Source organism: Bactrocera latifrons, unplaced genomic scaffold (assembly GCF_001853355.1).
Source record: "Bactrocera latifrons isolate USDA-ARS-PBARC rearing strain unplaced genomic scaffold, ASM185335v1 scaffold_188, whole genome shotgun sequence".
Taxonomy (NCBI): Eukaryota; Metazoa; Arthropoda; class Insecta; order Diptera; family Tephritidae; genus Bactrocera; species Bactrocera latifrons.
This window is the reverse complement of record NW_017535385.1, coordinates 517,049-537,225: the sequence shown is the minus strand read 5'-3', so window position 1 is coordinate 537,225 and position 20,177 is coordinate 517,049. Positions and strand designations below refer to the sequence as shown.

General features: G+C 36.8%; 3 protein-coding genes across 9 annotated transcripts in view; 1 reads left to right on the top strand and 2 right to left on the bottom strand.

Moving 5' to 3' along the window:
• LOC108967441 (tyrosine-protein kinase Src64B) overlaps positions 1-11,124 on the bottom strand; it is a 68,783-nt gene extending 57,659 nt beyond the window's left edge. For 3 of the 6 annotated variants that reach the window (XR_001993260.1, XM_018930849.1, XM_018930852.1), the window contains exons 1-2: positions 10,958-11,124; positions 9,966-10,048 (exon numbers count right to left, since the gene is read on the bottom strand). The gene's annotated coding sequence lies outside the window, so the exon portion shown is untranslated. The other 3 variants (XM_018930853.1, XM_018930850.1, XM_018930854.1) reach the window with 3 other exon arrangements.
• Positions 11,125-11,885: 761 nt separating this feature from the next.
• Positions 11,886-13,658, bottom strand: LOC108967417 (cold shock domain-containing protein CG9705). 2 transcript variants are annotated; one of them, XM_018930806.1, is made up of 4 exons: positions 13,533-13,658; positions 13,130-13,451; positions 12,825-12,947; positions 11,886-12,767 (listed from the first exon to the last, which is right to left on the bottom strand). In XM_018930806.1, exons 2-4 carry the CDS (start codon positions 13,264-13,266, stop codon positions 12,596-12,598), a joined length of 432 nt encoding a protein of 143 aa, XP_018786351.1. In that variant the 5' UTR covers positions 13,267-13,451; positions 13,533-13,658; the 3' UTR covers positions 11,886-12,595. The 2 variants fall into 2 exon arrangements, with proteins under 2 accessions (XP_018786351.1, XP_018786352.1); XM_018930807.1 differs by having other exon boundaries at positions 13,130-13,437.
• Positions 13,659-14,002: 344 nt separating this feature from the next.
• Positions 14,003-16,842, top strand: LOC108967415 (E3 ubiquitin-protein ligase RFWD3). The gene is made up of 3 exons (XM_018930804.1): positions 14,003-14,677; positions 14,746-15,870; positions 15,927-16,842. The coding sequence occupies exons 1-3, from the start codon at positions 14,296-14,298 to the stop codon at positions 16,484-16,486; spliced, it is 2,067 nt and encodes a 688-aa protein (XP_018786349.1). The 5' UTR covers positions 14,003-14,295; the 3' UTR covers positions 16,487-16,842.
• The last annotated feature ends 3,335 nt before the right edge of the window (positions 16,843-20,177 follow it).

The following is a 20,177-nucleotide window of genomic DNA, read 5'->3' as shown; positions in this document are numbered from 1 at the left end:
TTTTTTTTCTCTTGTTTCCTGTATATTTATTGTGCATGAAATAAAAATATATCTATCTATCTATCTATGGGCTCTTGAAAAGTTCCAAGAAGATCCGAAGTTTTCGAGCCGCATTTGTTCAACGATTAGGCCCATTTTTGGCTCAATGTGTATGTGAACAAACACAATTGTCGCATTTGAGRCGAAGAGGAACCTGAAGAGATTCAAGAGCTGCTATTTTATCCAGAAAAAAAAACGGTTTGGTGTTTTGTGGGCCAGTAAAGTCATCGGTCCATATTTCTTCAAAAATTATGCCGGTGAGAACGTAACCGCCAATGGCCACTATTATCGCGCCATGATAACCGACTATTTTACGTCAAAAATTGAACTCGTGACAATTGGTTTCAACAAGACGGCGCCACTTCCCACACATCACACCAATTAATGGATTTATTGAAAGAAAACTTCGTTGAACAGATAATTTCACGTTTTGGGCCGGTCGATTGACCACCAAGATCGTGTTATATAACACCGTTAGACTTTTTTCTCCCGCTTTGATTCAGGCCTTGAACCAAATCATCACGCGTGTCATTTGACCAGTCGAAATGCTCGAACGAGTCATCGAAAATTCGACTAAACTGACGGACTATTTGAGATGAAGCCGCKSCCAACATTTGAAAGAAATAATGTTTAAAAAAAAATAAATGCCAAAGMGTGTTCATTGGTATGGTAATAAACATTCCCCATTAAATTCGAAGTTTCTGTGCGTTTACTTTGAAAAAGTAGGAAGCCTCGAAATTGATCACCCTTCCCTTTATATTGAAGAATGAAATTACCACTTCACAAGCTTAATTCTTCTGGAGAATTTTGGTTAAAAAATCCACTGTCAAATTTGTAATACAATATTATCGAAAAGAGTCAGAACATATCTGAATTTTTAGKTCAAAGATCACATTATAATTAGTTCATCCTATTTATATTTAACACATCATAACTATTTTAAAGCTGGTTGATGCATTATTCCAGAATTTCAATGAAGAAGACAAAAGATCTTTATGGCAATATATCTGCTTACGGTATTTATAGTATCGTTTCCTTTAACTAACGGCAACTAAAATAATTGCAATCAATTAATCTATAATAGTTAATCGCACATTAAAGTAGTTAAGTTGATAACAAAATAGGCATTACCACACACAATGGCCTATAAATAATGCAAGTTACGTCACACGGTATAACGGTAATGAGGGCGCTCTTATCGTACCATTAGCAATTAGTTTGAATTTTATAGCATCTGATTACTATCTAACAACTGCGACTACAGCCCAACAACCCATCAAGTCGTAAAAAGGTAAAATAAAGCAATCAGTTCACATATAGATGGTAATGGATGAAAAGTAGTTAACTTAGCATAATGTCGACAGGACAAGCTTCGCAACCCAAATAGTTGGAGCCCCACACTGTTTTTTAGGTTTATGTGTTAATAGAGAATGTATGTAGGTGAGTAATTAAGTGTAACAATGCAAATGCCATAAAATAAAACGGGACAAGAATTCATTGCGCATCCTAACAACAATTTAAGTAAATATCTCCATCAAAGCCAGCACAAAATGGAAATGATGACGTAAAGAGAAGTCAGCTCAACTCAAAAAACTGACAGCAKTGACGTAATGAATGGACTTGCACTATGAGTGGCAGCAAGTAATGCAGTACTGTAATGGATACTAATGTAAGGGGTCTATGGATGACATATGTATTTATATCTGTCTTATTTCATATATAGTATGAAGTAGAAATACAGTCATGTCCTTCATAAAAGAGTTGYGTACAGTTTAGACGGTATTTGTTCATAAAGAAGCATTTTCGTAGATTTTTTCGATTATTTCTAAATGTCAAACATCGCCTGGTAGCTCAGGAAAAGAAAATTGCCAAGATTTGGATGAGTCAAAGGTATGAAGTCACCTTCTTAAGGAAACCCAAGCTGAGACTTAAAGTCAAAAATATAGTGAAATTTATTTAATAATTTTTTGAAACCGGAGCAGATTAACCTTGATGCACGAGAAACGAACTAAGCTGTGAGCAAAGTGCTTTAAGCTTTCCCCGAAGTGATATTTTACTGTAAAAAAAAGCGGGAATGTATAGTAATTAACGGTAACAGCTTTGATGCCGATTAATGTTCCACACTGCTAATACAGACCTCTTAGGCTTACCTATCGTAATAATAATAATAATAATAAGAAATGACCATTTCGAGACCCTCCGCTGTACTGTTCAAACAATGGCGCATAATACCACTAAGAATACTCCACCTCGAGGGGTGGTTACTAATCGAAATAATTTTTGTGTACAACAAAAGAAGCCARCAATAAATTCAAAGGGGAAACCGTCGTCTAATGGAGAGTGAACGGCTCAGCAACTTCGGCTCAAGCACTCAGTAGGCCAGTGAGCACACAGTTGAAAGCACGTCAAGTGCCACTCATAGCCACGATGAACAGAAAATGCGCGCCAATGTGAACGACAACAACAAGCAGTCAACGCTGCAATTGTACCTTCAATTGACCCTGCCAAGCACAGTTGTGCCTTTTGATTTGTTTTTTCCTCTTCTTGTTCTTCTCAATTTGTAACATACGAGAATGTTAGTGGGTATGGCGAGCTGACTTTTTCTTGTTCTTCTTGAACTCAGTGGAGTGGAGTGGAGTTGCCAAGAGTGTAACAGCATGAAGTTTAGCCGCTCAACTTGAACGCAGCGCAGCAAAGTACAAAAGTAGCAATCGCTCAGTGGCGCTCTTGAAGCAATCTCTACAGCGAAACTTCCACAACTCCTCTACAGACGAACCCGTCGGCGCTATTTCAGAGTTGCAACACATTTTTCCATTTGCGCAATTTCAAGGTAAAAGTGGAGAAATTGTCACARCGCAGAAAACTTAATTGATGATCTCACTAACTTCGAGCTGTGTACCGGTATGTTGCATGTGTTTATGTGACTTGAGCTTTTCAAGTGAGTTTATCGTTGAAATCAAAGTTTTGCAGTAAGCCATTACTCTTCGTTCCCATCGCGCGAACTTCAGTTCATTTCGCAGAACTTTAGATGAGCGATAAGTGCGAGTATTTATTGTTTCACAAAGGGTGTTGCAGGCAAAGGTCACAAGGAGAGCGGCGCAGCATGTACCACATTTCCAACTGTCAGCATTTATTTTAATGTCGGCGCATTAGAAGTGAACGACTGGACCGTTTATTGAGTGACACCGCACTTTTCACTTTTTCCTGCCAATAATTCGCCAAGGTTAAATTTCGACATGTATTAAATTATTGTTATAGTTAACACAGCTGGCCAATAGCGYTGATAATGGTTATTTTTCTTTTTGAGGGCCTCTACAAGAGGTTCTTCTTGCACCATTACAGTTGGCAATTAGTGACTGCATCGATTTCTATAGCGATTGACCCATCGATTCTATCATTAACCTTAAKATTAGTATCTCAAAAAAGTAAGCTTTCTACAACAACAAACAACAGYTGAGATACACACAAGTTGAGATACACAAACAGACATGGATAGATAGTCAGAGGTGTTCACTGACTCCTGTGATCTGTGAAACCCCGGCCAAAGACTTTCGTCATTAAAAGAGGTAATTTCTCGTCCGAGGCTGTTCTTTACTTTTCATTGAGGACTTTTTTACGTAGCGGGTCTCAAACACAGCGACAACCCTGGAGAGGTATGGTTCGCCTTCTCACTTTAGCTCGCCTTCAAACGGATGTTCTATAGCTACCCAGAGAATAAATGGTCTAAGACCGGAAGTCGTGAGCTGTTTGAGCCATATGTATTCGCAGATAACTTCGTCCATCTTGGAACCTGTCGGCCTCGAAGTCCAACGCAGAATAACTCTTGCCAATAGATGCTACTTTCGACTAAGTAGGCAATTTCCGTCTTGTTATATGGTGCAGAAGCATGGACGATGACAACATCCCACGACAGTCGGGTCTACGAAAACCGGAACGGACCCGGATTTTTATCGATCTATGGACTGTTAACTCGGCAGAATTCTGCCGTTACAACAACAACAACAACAACAACAACATCTGATGAGTCCACGTTACGAGTTTTTGAGAAAAAGGTTCTGCGAAAGATTTATGCAAACTGGTCACGGCGAATATCGCATTAGATGGAACGATGGGCTGTTGAGATATACACCGGTCAATGTCGGATAGTTCAGCGAATTAAAAGGCAGCGGCTACCCTAGCTAGGTCATGTTGTATGAATGGACGAAAACACTCCAGCTTTGAAAGTATTCGACGCAGAAGAAACGACTGGCGCGCTGTTATAAACTCGGCTATAACCKTGTAAGCGGTGTCTATGCCAGTAAAGAAGTAGATGTATACATACATATGTATATATGATATGACAAAAATCATCTTTTATATTCAACTAGAAAAAGAATGTCCCTAAAATTCCTCACAAAGCACAGCTAGAACCCTGTCAAGGCTATTTTCTTATCTTTTTTTAATTATCCACTGTGTTTTTATCTTCTACTCTCTTTGCAGTTGTTTTTATAGTTGTAATTCGCCATGAACACCGCTTTCAGTTCGGGCTCCCATCACTTTTGCTGCTTCCGACGTGCAACCGGCAGCGGTGGCAGCAACACCTCTGTTTATTTGCCAGGTGCTTGCTTGACTGCATCGCTGTGTTCGCCGACTTTCCCCGCCACTTTATCAATAACCACCTTTGTTAGCTCGCAGCCTTTGTGTCGCTTACACACAAACCTACAACGGAGCATGGATATTGCCAGTTAATAGCGATTGCTGCAATGCCAGCATAGTTGTTGCTGTTGCCATTCGCAATAGCCTTCATCGCCTAGTATTATTCTTGCCGTGTTCGGTTGGCGACGCCGGCGTTGATGTCGTTACAGTTATTGTTTATTTGATTTCATTTCATTTAAAAGCTTTTCCGCTATTTTGCGTTCGTTTTGTTGCATGAACGCTTACTGGCAATTTGTTGCACGGCCGCCTTCTTCCACCGCTTGCAAGCGCTGTCCACTTGCGGAGGTAAATAGCCAASCGCTAAGGTGCATATATAGTATATACAGATATTGACAGCTGTTATCTTTGCCGCCAACAACAAACTTATCGTGAGCCAACATAGCACAGGTGTTGCGGGCGTTGCGGTGCAGGCGCRGCACGCCAAAGCGATCGATGGCCCATGCAAAACTATGCAGCGATGTGGCAAAGTAGTTACTAACCCAGTTTTACGGGCTTTTATTACTTTACCGGCATTACCGAGCAAGATGTATAAGTTTGCGGCATTAAAGTGGCGCAGCGTTGGCGGCAACCAAATGGCCAAAAGTGGAATGAGGTGGACAGCGATACTATGATATGATAATGCTAAGGATGTGGCGGCGTGTGGGTGACGCTGCAAGCGGCCAACTCACTTTGGGGAGTTGGTGGAAATGCGAGGTAAAAAGTAAAATGCAAAGAACGAAACTGCGAAAGGAAGACACAAGGAAGGGAAGCGCAGAAAAGTTCATTAGTATGCTCTGGAAAGTTTCAAATTATTTGAATTAATTTTAATTAAGTCTGTTCTAACTGCAACGCACGAAACTGATAGTCCGAGCTAGCGAGCGAGAGTGAGTAAGAARGAGTGTTGTCAATGAATGTTTGAGGAARCTGGTTSCACAAARCTTCGGCTATTATTTATGATAACTAAAGTCGTGGTTTTGAAATATTTACWATGACAAAAACTGAGGCAACATAARTAAAGAGAAAAGATTGYTCAATATTTTGAGAGGTTATAAGTGAAAGGAAGGGAGTTCAGAGAGTTTTAAAAGGCAAAGCAAAAAAATTGTAGATAATGTATGAGGTGTGTTAAAAAAAACAGAATTTTTGTTTTTGAAAAAAATATTTATTCATTTGTCTTCATCAATGTTGTCGCCTTGCAATTAGTCCATATTCTTGGATCGTGGAAACACTTCTCAAACTTGATTTTTGGGATAGTTGTTTCAGCTATGCATTTTTAAGGCCATCAATGCTTGTAAAATGTTCTTATTTTTGGAAATTATAGAAAGTCAAACGGAGTCATATCTGGCGAATATGAGGCAAATTTGACTCCAAACCTTAAAATAAAAATCATAACATATATATGATCTCTCATCTTATCTCCAAACTAGCGAAACTTTAATTTTAAAACTCCCGTTATTTTTTTAACACACTCCTTATTCTTTAGATRTGTAGTCCAACAATCCAGTTTAAGCTTCAGATAAGGAACTCAACAGCCGGAGCAGCCCGACAGTCGGGTCTACGAAAACCGGAACGGACCCGGATTTTTATCCGGCCAAGGACTGTCAACTCGGCAGAATTGCCGTTACAACAACAACAACCACCATAATGCGGACATTATATGAATATGAACATATAGAAGGAACATATAGAAATATAAAATACCCTTTTTTTAAAGGAACTGCTTCATTTTTCAACCAAAACATGCATAAATTTCTATTTACACGCTAAAGAATTTAGAAAGTACTGAGTGCGTAAGCTTCTTTTAGCAAGAACACAGTGAGGCGAACTCGCTAAGGATGGGCGACAAACACGGCAGTGATATCACACTGTTCTTTTTTATATTTTATAAAACGGCAATGAATCCTGAACAGTTCGCTCTCAACTCGACACAATGGTTGACATTGCACCATATTTCGCAGCTGCAAACAATGCACGGAACAAATGCGCCAGCTTGCCACGACAGCAATTACGAACATGAAGCTAAATTCTCATAGAAACAGTGAATCGCAAACTTGCTCCTGAAAGATACGAGTGCTTTTCACAAATTGTGCTGAACTTTTCGAAGAAATAATAATTTCTCAGCAGGGTCTCGGTTAATCACATTGGAAGACTTACAGCAAAAGGGTTATCAGTACCAGGGTTGAAGATGGATTTCGAGAGTAACACTTGCGCAGCTTCRTTCTGAATACTTAAAACTTCCACTTATCTGGTATCGACCCGACATATCAAATATAAGTATCGTTGCATGCCCCGCTAACCCTACTCATTGAACACCCCTCTCCCTATGAGCCGACCACGTCCAAACAGCACGTTTAAAAAAAAAAAATTTTTTTTTCAAACCGAAGTGGAGTATATAAGAACCAATATTTCGGTATTAAAAGAGAGGGGAAGGAGCATGAGAACAAGAAATTCCCACCCAGAAACTACATGGCATGCATACCCAACAAGCACCACTCATTACACCGACCACGTCGAAACGACACATTTCCTGGACTTTCCCTTAGATTACGCCGGCGACAATCCATTTTATCCTTACCACCCAAACGGGGACTAGGTACCCGTTATAACAACAACCACCATTATTTTCATTACCCTTAGAGTGGCAGTCGAGTCTAAGTAACCGGAACGGACTCGAACTCTTATCCGACTAAGAACTGTCAACTCGGCACAGAATTATTTTTCTACCTCTACAACAATACTATTTTTATTAAAAAGGAGCGAAATGCAGCACTGAAAACGAAACTGCAATCAAAGCGAAAAACTGTTGCGTCAACACTTCTGCGAGCCACTGTAAGTAAATGGAACGAATATGCAGATGTCTATTTACACTAGCAATATGTGTGCAACACATTGTGGCAAGCAAGCAGGAGCCAGAGCAAAGTCTTGTCGCAGCTATTTTTAGGAGCAAATATTTAAAACAACGCCAAGGAATGGGCGCTCGAGCGACGTCTCACACAGGAGGTGCTGATAGACGTGCACCAAATGTGAGTCAAGTGTGGCTGCGACTATAACGAAGCAGGCACGGCAAGTGACTAAATAAGAAGAGTATCATTTGTGTACACAAATAATACATAATTTCTGTACAGATATGTATGTACATATGTGTGTGTGCAAATGCAGCGGTAATATGCATTTCTTTATGGCAGCTAGATAGACCAAATAGAAGCAGGCCAATGACAGACAAATAAAACAGCACGCACACACAACCCTTGATGCGCACATAAAAGCCGCGGCTAGGAGAAATATCGGGCTGTCGAGCAACATAAAATTAAATACAGAGGGSTTCGGGGAAGCTCAATAAAATGGAGATGAATGGGCTCGGCAACAACTCGTACAAACAACAATGTCGCTGGCGTGATAAGACAAGCAGTGAGCAGCAAAGGTGCATGTGTACATATCTACTATGTACATATATGTATGCAAGAACGTAATTACACACAAATGTGTGTTTGTGTTCCCGACCACGGCAAAGCAACTTCAAAAGCAAGTGAGATATCATCTAGTCAATGTTTACTCATCATATTGCGTGGAGCAAACCACATGCTCGTGTGTCTCCCCACGAATGGTAAACAAAGGTCGAAGCGGCATAAAAAAGTATTAAAAGTTTGAGCTGATATTTATAGCATTAAATGTTTAGATTCCGATACTTTTAAAATCGAGCACAAGCATTGTATGCATTCAACTACATTAGAGTACTTTGTAGCACGCCACTTTAACCCTTATTTAATTTGTACTAATTAATAATATATATTTTCCCAAAATWTTATTAAAACTTTGTTTAGTAATAATTATTTATATGCTTTTAAAAAATTTTGGTCATACATATTTTCTCTTTAAAATTRTTATATTTCAAAATCATTAAAATGTTGCTACCCAACGATTTTTATATGATATATAAACAATGACTTTTAAGATGAGAACTTTCTAGATTCTACAAAAGTAGTTCAGAAATATTTTGTATCGCTGCAACAACAAAAGCTCAAAAGTCCTAACCGAAGCTCTTTAGAGAAAAAGAACTTAAACGAAAACCTGATGTGTGCCACAAGGGTTAAATACAAATAGAGTCAAAAACAAACAAAATATAATGCTTATACCAGAAGACACAGTGTATACAAATAAAAGTGTTTATAAGGAATACACCTAATAAGCAGTAGTGCTCCAACAAATAAAGCATATAGTCAACTAACATACATACCTACACGATGCATAAACAAATAACACAACTATTTACTCTTAATTCTGGAAAACAGTGCATTGACTTATTTATTGATACGCAAAGCAAGAGTCAACAATAATGGCTACAGCAGCAATATGCTGCAGCGCCAAAGAGCGAGAAAAGATAAGGGAAAATGTATACAACAAAATAGAAGGTTGCAACAATTATTTAACGCTTACAACAGTAAATTCTTTATTCGCTTTTCCTTTCCACATTCCCTTCATGTCTTCTTCAGGCCGTCATTATTTGGTGGCTTTTGATTGAATTAATTCCATTCCATTTCCCAGTATTGCCCATTCGTCTACAACTGCAATAACAATGCGTTCAATTGCACCGAAGGCAGCTGTGCAGTAGCCACAAGAGAAGCGGCTGTAGCCAGAGCAATAATACATAAAAGTATAAAATACGAACTGACATTATGACACCATTATTATTTGATGCAAGGAATTATTAAGTGGTGCGTACAAGTGTTTTGCCTTCAAATTGACTTTATAAAGGAAAATTGTATGAATACAATGCATGTGTGCGTGTTTGCAGTGAAAACACATGTGAGATTCACTAATGGTTGTTCCGCAATATCGAGAAGGGCAGACGTTGCGATATAGCACAATTGGCATATTTGTTAAATTCTTTCTAAATAAATACATTATTACAGAATCAATTTTTTTACGCTGAGCATCTGCAAATATGTAAATGTACGTAAATATTGTATGATTATATACATAAATCAAACAGACACACCAACAAGGCCACCAGAGATGAAGGCTTTATTTTATGGTTGATATTAAACAAACTTGAATAATGAAGTTATGATTTAAAATACAAAGTTATCACAGAAATATGCTTTCATATACAATTATGCCTTTTTTCATATTTTAGTCAAAATATTTTACAATTTGCGAGCTTTAAGGTCTGTAATCTGGAGCAAGTAATTAATATATGCTGCTAAATACAATTAAATATATATATGTACATATTTAGACATATAATTTCTACTCACCTCAAATCCACAACAGTGAATTCTCCTCGCTTACACAAAACCGAGAGCATTCAAAACTTTCGTCTTTATAGTGAAAATGTTTACTAAGCATAGAAACAAATTTATTTGTCATTTAATACTAACTATTTACTTCAAAAAAAAAAATATTTTGCATGAGGCCAAAGCGCAATCCTTTAACACACTCCACACAAAATATTTTGCTTTTAAAGTATTAATATATTTTGGTATTGAAAAAAATCAGAGATAATAATTTTATAAAAAGTAGTTTTCTTTCAAAATATTTGTATTTTATAATTTTGTTTGTACAGCATTAGATAAATTAGGTTTTTGGATATTTTAGTGAAGGCCAATTAATCACAATAAAAATATTGAGAAGTGTTGTTGTTTTACTGCGTCAAAATATACAACTTTTCTACTTTGCCAAATATATCCTTATGTAGAACAATAAATACATAATAAAGCTATCAAGTAAATATCTATATCGCATACATATTTATATCCAGAGGGCAGAAAAGCATTAAAAGTGGGAAGTAATGTAAAGAAACGAGCCAAAGGACATCGACACACGCACACGCATAAACATAATAGAAACAAAGTTATGGCCGCTGCACGGTGGATGTTGTCTGGAAAAGCACAAATCGACAGCAAACGTTTTTTTGTACATGACCAGTTGTGTAAAGATATTGAAAATGGACAGGATAAAAGATAGTATTCAAAAATACAAAGCAACTTAAAAATATTTTCTTTAAAAAACTGAAATTTTTATTTTGAATATTTTTCAACACACAATTTTGTGCAATTCCCAGCATCAAAAAGGGGCGAGACCACACAAACACTTTTCTCAATTCCTTTATTATTTATCTTTTCGGTTTTTTCACTTTATGCTGCGTTTTCGTCGCTTTCACACTGTATTGCCACAAATATTTTCAACATTTTTTCACTGCACGGGTTCTCAAACAATGTTTATATATTCTATATGTAAATAAACTTACGAAAAAGTATTACATTTTTCGCTTAGATTTACTTATAATAGCTCTCTTATTTACTTTTTCCATTAATTAACAATCAGATTGAACAAGTTTTCATGTTTCCGCTATCCACCAACACAAAACGGGAAAATTTTTCACGCACCACACAAACCGCACACAGAGACTGAACAAAACAGCGTTGCCAATTTCGTCTTCACAACATTTCTGACACCATGACAGCAGCCTAGAAACGTAGTTGCCGAACATTTCGTTTTCAAAACAAAATATTATTACTTCATTTTCTAATATGCTGAATTTCGGTAAAAATAATAACAATTTGCGTATGGAGCACAACTCGAACATAAATAATTACGTTATCTAACTTTAATCAGCCCATACAAATTAAATTAAATACAGTAGGAAGCAAACTGCGCTGCATGATGCCGGATGAGTGTATTGTGTGAAGTTGGGCAAATTCGATTTTGCAGGGTTGCACCAAAATGCTACTATTTTGTTTATAGGTATTTTATAAAGCTAATATCCAAACCAATTAGGGTGCTCAAAATCACTTCAAACTTTCACATGGATCAGATCTAAGCTAAATACATATTTATATGAAACTCCTACAATGGATATCTAAGGTTTTTGCCTGCAAATTAAATTTTTAGGATGAAAAAAACGCATTAGGAACTATACCATTCATAAATTCAAATAGGATATATGAGTTAAAAAGAAAAAATAGTTTTCTTTATTTATTTTATTTTTCATCAAGAAGAGTAGCATAAAGTACAAACACTAGCTATGTAAGTATGATTGTTTTATACGGAAATTTCAGTTAATAAATTAACCTGAATAACATTTCAGCATGCCATTAAGATATTTAGTATTATTATTTGAGATATTACTTTAATTTAATAATAATAACAGAGTATTGAATTTAAAACGGTTTAGATAAGTTATTTGAAGCATTGAGCGACACCCAGATTTATTTGAGGAAACAATATTAAAAATGACATTAACTGATAGCAGTTAATAACGAACARCAATTTTAATCCAGCGTTAGCGAATAAAAGAAAGTTAACATTGCCAATTTAAATTTTATTTACTTGCTTATGTTGACACTACTTCTGCACATGAATACTGGACGCAATTGTCTACTGCCCTTGAGAATTAATTATTATTGAAATGTTGAAAATAAATAATAGARATGTATATGTATATCAAGACTCACGCCGCAGAGTTATTTTACACTATTACGATACAGTTAAGCTGAACACACAATGATTTCCTTTTCTACTTTTAAAACAGAATTTGTTTGAATTTCACTTTGCGGATGTTCCGGTTTTAATTAAATATTTCCTATAATTAAAAAAAAATGCAAACTGTGTGCATTGTTCCCTGCAGTCTATTGAGTTTTTGTTTTTTAATTGAATGATTTTCGATGTTTTATTTCTACGGGCGCTCTTATTGTTGCAGTAAAAGGTGTAAAATTTAATTTTTAAATGTGTGAGCTGATCATATAAAATTTGTTAACCTCCTATTTTAATGGCAAATTTCGGTATTTTTAAGAAATATTTAACTATATACTTATTTTTACCACTGGCCAAGGATTTTTGTGACATGAAGAGTGCACAATTAATACATTGCCGTTTCAGCAACACTTTACTGAGCAGGAGAATCGGGGTAGACAGGCTCCTCCCACTTCTGATGAACTTCTGGTGTTAAGTTGATAATTTGTACATGTACTGCTTGGTGTTTTTCGAATTTTGGCGGAATTGCACATAGGCGGTACCTTACTTCATCACCTGGYTGTGGCACATATTCACCATCAATACTGCAATTTGATTTCATGTGATATGTGAAAAGACTTCAAAATTAAATTTTTACTCACTCAGAAACATGACAGAAGAGCTCTTCACCACCCGATTTTGGTGAAATGAAACCATGTCCCTTCGAACGACTAAATGCCTTAACAATTCCTGTTTCAATTGGATTTTCTAAGGCACGAGCCGACCTATAGGTATATATACAAACATATACATACATCATACAAAAATTCTTTCCGAAATTAGTGTTTAACAAAAGTTATAAGAAAATAATCGAAAGCTGTTAAGATAATATAATTTGAATATTTTCAAATGTAAACCTGTATACATTCGCTCTTTGAAATACATATATTATAAAACAGTAACTCACGTTGAAGCAGTGCGTGTGCGTTTTGTAATAATGGGACTGGGAAGCTGCAAAGTCAAATTTGGGCTGTGCGTACTATGTTGCCGATTAGTAGGGGGTTTGCCAGCCGCATCTTTTTCAGGTGTATTCAACTGGGACATATTTTCGTTCTGTGCTGCTTTCCTTCTACCAGATGGTATTTCTAATATATCGAATATGTTTCTGGGCAGCGTACAAAATTTCACTTTCTGAAGGCGAGGTTTAGGGGAATACCAGTTTCAATTAAGTACTCGAAAGTTTCAAGATAGGCGGCGTTGGGGCGGGTGTCACACCTGTGAACAGAAATCTGCAGGTTAGGGCAGTAATGTTTGCTGGCTTKTATACGACAAATCACTTGATTTTATTTAGTAATGAGTAATTCACTAACTTTTATAATTTCAATCGAGAAATAACGGAAGAATATTGAAAAATTCCAATGCAATTAAACTAAGCTCTGGCTTTTTTTTGCGCTGAAATTGACAATCGGCTTTGCGAAATTACTTCGAGAATGTTGCCATGTTGATGTAAAAATAAATAAGACAGTAACGTCAAAATTAACAGTAGAAATGATTTTTGCCTTTAGGAGCCGTCATTTTTAATTCATAATATTTTACACAACAATTTGTTTCGGTTAATCCTATTATTTTAAATATTAATAAATGATAACGAATAATATGTAAAATATATAGTAATTATTATTTAGAATAGCACTGCCAAAAAAACTTTTCCCTATTTTTTCGTAACTAACAAATTCTGGTTTTATATCGGCGGCGAATAAACGACAGCTGATTTATTCGCYAGTTTCGAAATATATGTATCTAACGTCAAACATATTTAGATTCTGTTTTGAATTGAATTTAAGAATAAGCGAAATAAGTATTAAACACGGCATATTAAAGTACCTACTAATATATCCAAACCAACAATTGATATTAATTAATAATATAGTAATACATATTCTTATCTGCTGAAATTAAGAGGACATTTTGAACTTTGAAAGTGCAACACTGTGCTACCACCGCTGCTTTTGAATCAAAGTCCTGAAAATTATATATTTTCTTGAGCATCTTCGATGTCTACGAAAAAGTAACTAATTTATATACAAATTTATATGAAATCATTCGCTACGAGAGTTTTATTTCGGCGATAAAATGCAAAACTCACACGGTGAATCGCAGGGAGATCACAATTACGTCGCTCGTCGTACACGCTCTACTTCTAGCGACGACTCCAATATAGAATTGAACAATACAAGAAGGAGAACACGTTTAAGACGCGGACAAGTAGGTAATACCGACCATGACTATAGCTCGTTAAGAGCGCTAAGCGAGGAAGTCGCAGATGTYGCTGAAAATGAGCCCAATACTGAGCAATCGGAGGAGCAAGCAAACAGCCATGATGAAGACAACAACGTTGATGAAGATGCTGCTGAAGTTGAGGAGGAAGTTAATGACCTTGCTGAAGAAGCACAGGAAATGCTTACAGAACCTTTGCGTCAGGAACGACCAACAAGTGACGGAGGATCTGAAATTGGTACTATAAAGACATTATTAATAATATATACATATGTATAATGTAATCACGTTTATAATATTGTTTAGCTGTTGGACTAGAACCTACTCCACTTGATGCTTTGCCAGGCCCTAGTATTGGCGCAGATTCTGCGGCTATTGACATGCCCAACAACGAAGTTTCAACGGTAAATTTGGTTTCTCCATCGCCACCAAAGAAGCGAAARCGACTCAGTACAGGCACTCCAAARTCGAATACACCGCGGSTAAAATCCAGCGACGGCAACGGTATTGATGAAGATGAGGAAGACGAAGGTTTAATATGCCCTATTTGCCTCGACAACTGGGAGATGTCAGGTGAACACCGTCTAGTGTCCTTGCGCTGCGGACATCTCTTCGGGGATTCCTGCATTCGCCGCTGGTTGGCCGAGAGTGCACGCCAGTCGGGCAATAAGGCTTGTCCACAATGCAAGGCAAAGGCGGCAATCCGCGATATACGTTGTTTGTACGCTAAGCGTGTAAGAGCAATCGATCGCAGCGAAGAGCATCGTTTACGCGATCAGCTTGAGATAGAGCGTTGCCGCTCACAATCCTTACAAACAGAAGTATCCGCTTTAAAAATGGCACATCAATTGGTAACCATACAAATGAAAAACCTTCAAGCAGAAAATGATCGCATGAAACAAATCCTACGAAATGGTGGTGTCAATAGTTTCAGCTATGAATCCAGCTTCGCCAAAAACAAGCAATTGCTAAGACTCCAAATGCAACGGATTTATCTCGAGCGTACAATTGAGTTGACACGCGAGGCTGGCTGCCGAGTATTAATACATGCTGAACAGCATTCGTGTATTTTGGCCTCACAGAAAAGCGCTCAAGGTCTATTTCCTGGATATGGCGTGCGCTTCATCGATATGCCAACATTCCGTACCTCAACATTCTTGCATGCGTCGTCGAAATTACTGCGAGATATTTGCTTAAGTGCTGATCAACAGCTTCTGGCTGTGGCCAGCATGGAAACACGTTCCAAATTGTTCGATTTGCGCAACCGTCAAGTGGCTTCCACATACGAACCAGGTGATAAAATGGTGTGGGCATGCGCTATGGACCGCAAAGATCGAGTAAATGTACTGTATTTGGGTTCCTCCAGTGGCAGCACATACACGTATGATATGCGTTTCCCTGAAAACATTTTGGAGGAATATAAAACTGAGGGTGAGTTGAAATTTCTCATTGTTGTTGCAAAATTTTTACAATTTTTACGTTTTTAGGTGATTTAAGCACTGTGATTAATGTGGCCAGTGTATCTCCATGCAATGATTTTCCTCATGGTGGCTTTCTWGTTTGCAAACTGCAATCACTTTGGTTCTATGAATACACTGATAGCGGCATCATAACTATTGCTACTCGTCTTCCTTTAGATGGTCCCTTCTTTTCCATGCGCTTTGATGCCGTTCATGAAACGCTGCTAGTATCGGCCCGGTGTAGTGTGCGCCACCCACAGTCACGGTATATTGTCGGGCGTTTGGAAAAGGTGGACAATACTACAACRCTCAATGTGAAAGTCACATTTCACGGCTCCAAAGCTACGCCAGTTATGACACGTTGTGCGCAAGTTGCAGTCGAAGCGAATACGCTGGTAGCAGGCTACATTCAGGATGTCAAACAGTTGGCATTGTTCGATGTGCGTCGCGAACAGCGAATCCAAACAATGCCCGCACAAGAGGTTATATATGACATATGCCCTGTCTACACGAGCGACACAACATACTTGGCTGGTCTCTCCGATACTAAATGCCGCATGTACAAGCTGATGTCGTCAGACACTTAGTGCGCAATTGCGAATCTGAATTATTTTTAGTATTTTATTAGGTCGCTTTGTGTTTTAATTATGTTGCTTTTTTTTTTTGCCATTTAATATATAAATACGTATTTATTGATACCTAAAAATCCATTATATTTATCATAAATAGATCGTTTCCTTAATGTTAGCTTAAGCTTAGTCCTTATCGAGRTTTTTTACGAAGTCTGCACATCCAATTTCTACACCAACTCATTCCACCAAATGATATTTTGTGATCACAAAGTCTACATAGCCATACGTAAGATTAAGCATAAAAGACTATTGAATTCTCATAAAATATGGTAATAAAATTTTGCTCAGACTGAATGTGAACATAAAAACTACATTTATATCATAATTAACATTTACTACGTAACGGTCGTTTGAAAGGGAAAATCACTAATGACAACTTGTGTTTCAGCTGCTCCAAGAGCAATCCGAGCTTTTGCGGTTAGTTCCACACCGATGGGATTGCTTTGGAATAGATGTCTCCATAGCTATGTTTGAAGAGAGTTGCGTTCGAAGTCTGGTCGGTGACGTAGTCAAAGAAGGACATATTGATGTTCCCAAAAGGCGGGTCCGCTTCGTTATGTTTAGTAACCGAAGCATTTTGTCCTCGCTGTCCAAAAGATCGCTCGGAGATTTCAAAAGGCATCCTGTGTTAGTCCGGAGTGCAGTATTCTGACATGCCTGAACTTCTTCGTCTGCGTTTCACTACATCTAGGACACTACATCGGTGCGGTATAGTTTAAGACCAGCCGACTTGTTGACTTCTATGTTGCCAACAGCGTTTCCTTGTCTTTTCTTCATRAGCTGGCGGCCAGCGACTTCAGGATTTTGTAACGGTGCTGAGTGAAGAAGCACAGGCTGTCAAATGTGACACTTCAATTTTTAGAATTATTGAAAGTCAGCCATGGGCTGTAATGCTAAGCTCCTGTCAATACTCCTTTGTTTAGTTCATGAATACGGTCGCTGTGAATTTAGTCGGGAAGAGCGTCAAGCTCCTTGCAGAGAAGAAGAGAGAAATGTCGGAGAGATAGCCCGACGGGAACGGACCCGGGTTTTTATCCAGAACATTCCTTGAAGCTACTTCAGGAATGTTTTCTACCGATACAAAAGAATATGTGTTCACAAGTAACTCAAACAAAAATACTGATACTGATACGGACCCGGGTTTTTATCCAGAACATTCCTTGAAGCTACTTCAGGAATGTTTTCTACCGATACAAAAGAATATGTGTTCACAATTAACTCAAACAAAAATACTGATACTTCTTGTATGCGAGGGAACTTTTGCTTGGGCACTAAAGTTGACCTTCGTTTGTTGGCTGCTCCGAAGCTATAATACCCTTCACAGGCGCATATATTGTAGCATAAAGGGTATATATGAAATCTTTATCTTGATTTTCGATTGTTTACTTTGTGTTGCAGCGTTATGATATTGTGGTCCGATATTGGCTGTTTCGATAAAAGTGAATTTTCTTGGAGAGAAAGGTACGTGTGCAAAAATTTTAGATCGATATCTCAAAAGCTGAGAGACTAGTTCGATTTTATACACACAGACGGACACTACTAAATCGACTCAGCTCGTCACGCTGATTGTTTACATGTTTATTTTATCAGGTGTCCGACGTTTTCTCTTTCGTCTCGGTGTTAGAACTTCGTGGCAAACTTAATATACCCTATTCAGGGTAAAAAGTATAACAATAATGATAACAAAACTCTCAGAGTTATATCTAGAGTTTAATAGTTGAATAAAAAGTCCTTCTATATACTAATTAATATGTTTTCTTTTGTCTATACCTGTCTCTTATACACATCTAGATGTGTATAAGAGACAGGAGTTAAAGTCCTTCTATATACTAATTAATATGTTTTCTTTTGTCTATACCATTTATTTCTGTAATACAAGCAAATATGCATACAAATATAACAAATTTTTATTTTTATTTTTTACAAATAGAATTTGTGTTTTCATGCTAGGTGAATAGTTTTGAGAGTGAGTATATTTACTAAAGCTAGAAAGGATTCAGGAATGTCAACTGCTTTTCATATATCTACTTTGATCAAATGTTTGTATGTATATACATATGCACCATACATGCTAATGAGATATTGGAGATGAATCTTTTTACTGAATATTTGCTTACACACTCGTATATGTTTGTATAAATACAGACTCACAATGCACTTAAATATAATTATTTTTGAATTGAATTTATTTAGTACATAAATGATGGAAATTTATTTAAAATAGCAAAAATGTTTTCAATTTAAATTCGTGTCAAATGCAGTCTCAAAATTTCACTTATTTCTGTTAGGTGTTAAATTTCGCTTTGATCTCCTTTATATACCGAATTTGTATTTTTTGTATACTTACATTTAGTTAGAATTTAAATTATGGACTTGTATATTGTTGTGCAATGAAATAAATGTGTTGGTTTTGTAGCGCTTGCAATGATGACAGCCAATACATGGTATGTGTATGTGTGTGGTTAAAAGACAAAAAACGTCATTGTTCGATCAGAGGATATTTTGATGTAATCAGCTGACATTAACTGCCTCTTGAGGATTAAAATGGTTATTTAAGAAGCAATTCCAACAAAACTTTGAACACACACAAATGTTACGATTAAGGAACAAATTTAGTGAAAAAGCTGGGCATTTGGATGATTTCGGCGTTCGCCAGCCAAACATTATAAAATGGAAAATCTGAATAAAGACCATTTGGTTCCGTCTCATAATCACTTCAAGGAATTAGGTCCATTGCCGAGCGCCAAAACCGCAGCCGCCAGTGTAGTTTTGGAAGCTAAAAGCACACAAAGTGAACACAAGTGCTAGGGATGAAGTTGAGAAAAGCGATATGTGATCCTCGAGAACCCAAATTCATATCCGACAGGCTTAAGTCGAAGTGCGGGTGCATAAGTCGAACTTTTACACTTAAAGTTCACATATTAAACATACGTAGATATTTAAAGAAGTATCCAAAGTATGTGTGCAAGCATGTGTTAGTGCGTGTGTTGAGGAGGGAAATAAGAAAATGCATGTTTGTTTTGGTTTTTCACTTCTCAAGTAATTTTTACACATTTTTATTTWAATTTATTCGCATTTGCATTTTGTATGTATATGAGTGTTTGTGTTTGTGTGTGTATGTTTATGTTTTGTGTTGTTGTTTACGCTAAATTTACATAAAATACGAACTTACRCATATGTATATATTGTATAAAAATCATACTTTAAACTTATGTATGCGGTAGTGTYGCCACAAAGATTCGAATCAATGAATTTAAAAATCGCGTTCGCTGCAAATGATTTCGTTTAAATTTAAAAATAAATTTAATTTTATTAACTCTTAATTTAATTTCATTTATTGTTTAAATTAAATTTACATATAAAAACTAGCATTGCTTAGCCACTAAGTGTTTTTATTAATTCTCAATAATTAATAATTCATATTATTTACGCATAAAAAAAAACTAAAAAACAAATAAACTTTCGCATTCTTTTCTTTGTTTTTGTTTTGAGTAAAAAAATTGTATAAAAAGAAGAAATTCAGTTGTAAACATTTCATATAAAGTCGGTATATAAAGCGCCAGAGAAAACATGCGCCATACAACATATACCTTTCACTGTGTTTTTAGATTCTTCCCAAGCACGCCTATGAGTGGTCCGTCTTTTC